Source organism: Penaeus vannamei, chromosome 43 (assembly GCF_042767895.1).
Source record: "Penaeus vannamei isolate JL-2024 chromosome 43, ASM4276789v1, whole genome shotgun sequence".
Lineage (NCBI taxonomy): Eukaryota > Metazoa > Arthropoda > Malacostraca > Decapoda > Penaeidae > Penaeus > Penaeus vannamei.
In genome coordinates, this window is record NC_091591.1 from 4,876,106 (window position 1) to 4,878,087 (window position 1,982).

Below are 1,982 nucleotides of genomic sequence, written 5' to 3' on the forward strand. Positions count from 1 at the left end.
TTCCCTGCAGCACATACAAACGATTCGGAGACATTACAAACTATAAGAAAATAGAAAAGAAAAGAGGAATAGAGAGACATAGAAAAGAATAGCAATATCGGAATTGGATTGAAAACGCTGACCGAACGAGTGAAGGAAGAGAAGACACAAGAGAAAGAAGAGAAAAATGGATAATCCCGTATTTGTTGGGGATGAGCAGCAAGTCAAGGAAAGAAAAGGTAAGATTGCATGTTTACGTTTTTTTTTTGTATTTTCTCTTTCTGTTTCCTTCTTTCTTTTTTTCTTTCTTTCTTTTTTTCTTTTTGTTTGTTTCTCATTTTTCCTTCTCTCTGTTTTCTTTTTTCTTTCTTTTTGCTTGTTTCTTATTTTTTTTTCTTTTTGTTTCTTTATTTTCTTATTTTTCTTTTTCTTTCTTTTCCTCTTTAAAAAAAATATCCTCCTTTCTCTTTCTTTCCCTTTTCTAAATTTTAGTTGTGAATGTTTTATTTAATTTTAGTTATGAAAAACACATTTTTTTTAGGTGTTGTTGCCTTTATCTTTTTTTGTTAACGTTTTGGTTATTTTACGTTTCATTGTTGTTGTTTTTTATGTATTCATTACTCTATTTTTTTGTTTGTTATTTTGGTGTTCTTGTTTTGTTGTCTTTGCATTACGCCTCTTCCTTCCTTCCTTCCTTCCTTCCTTCCTTCCTTCCTTCCTTCCTTCCTTCCTTCCTTCCTCCCTCCCTCCCTCCCTCCCTCCCTCCCTCCCTCCCTCCCTCCCTCCCTCCCTCCGTCCCTCCCTCCCTCCCTCCCTTACCCAAACCCTCCCACTTTTTTTTTCAGAATACACGCCACTGACCCCTCCCTCCCCCTCCCCCCACCTGCCACTCCCAAAGTTCTCTCGATTCAACCCTCTTTTTGCAGTATATTTCCGTCAACATGGATAGCATTGTCTGACCATCGTGAGCGGCCCCATTAAACAGGAAACGCTGTGCTTTTGTGAATGGGGGAGAGGGAGAGGGAGAGGGAAAGAGAGGGATACAGAGGGAGAGGGAAGGGGAGAGAGAGAGGGAGGGAGAGGGAAAGAGAGGGACACAAAGGGGGGGAGAGAGGGAGGGGGGGAAGAGAGAAGGGGAGAGGGAGGGAGAGAAAAGGGGAGAGAGAGGGAGAGGGAAGAGGAGAGGTAGGGAGAAAGAAGGGGAGTGGGAGGGGGAGGTAAAGGGAGAGGGAGGGGGAGGGAAAAGGAGAGGGACGGGGAGAGAGAAATAGAGAGGAAGAGAGAAAGGGAGGAGAAGGATAATGAGAGGGAGACGGAAAGGCAAAGAGAGGGGATGAGGGAAACGGAGAGAAAGAGTGAAAAGGGAGAAGGAAACTGAAAAATTGAGGTAGAGGGAGAGGGAAGGCAAAGAGGAGAAACCAAACGAATTGCAGGAGGAGGAAGGTACCCTTTTTTATCAATTTATATATATATATATATATATATATATATATATATATATATATATATATATATATATATATATATATATATATATATATTTTTTTTTTTTTTTTTTTTTTTTTTTTTTTTTTTTTTAATTTACTTTATTTAATTTCATTTTGTTCCGTGGAATTTACACATGACGCATCACTCCTGCTATTATTACAATTACTATTGCCCTAGGATAAAAAATAAAGGTGAACAGTAACCCAGGATAAAAAGAAAGCAAATCAACAGTAAAACAAATTTAAAAGAAAAAGTAAAACAAAAGAAAGTAAAACAGTATATGAAAATATATGTAAACAAAAACAAAAACAGACTTTTTGTAGAAAATTTTCTTCAGTGTGTCAGGGTGGACTGTCCGTTAACTTTCACTTCTTAGCATGTGTTCATCTTGTCAGCTTGATGGCATTGTTTTGTTGTTCGTCTGTTTTTGTTATTGTTTGTCTGTTTTTGTTATTGCTGTTTGTCTGGTTTTGTTATTGATTTTGTTATTTTTTGTCTGTTTTTGTCATTGTTTC

At 37.6% G+C, this 1,982-nt stretch overlaps 1 protein-coding gene across 1 annotated transcript in view; it reads left to right on the forward strand.

Moving 5' to 3' along the window:
• sbm (L-type amino acid transporter sobremesa) overlaps window positions 1-1,982 on the forward strand; it is a gene marked incomplete in the record, with an annotated part of 143,348 nt that continues 141,366 nt past the window's right edge. The window contains 1 exon segment of the mRNA XM_070118839.1: window positions 1-218. Coding sequence (XP_069974940.1) covers window positions 167-218 — 52 coding nt within the window.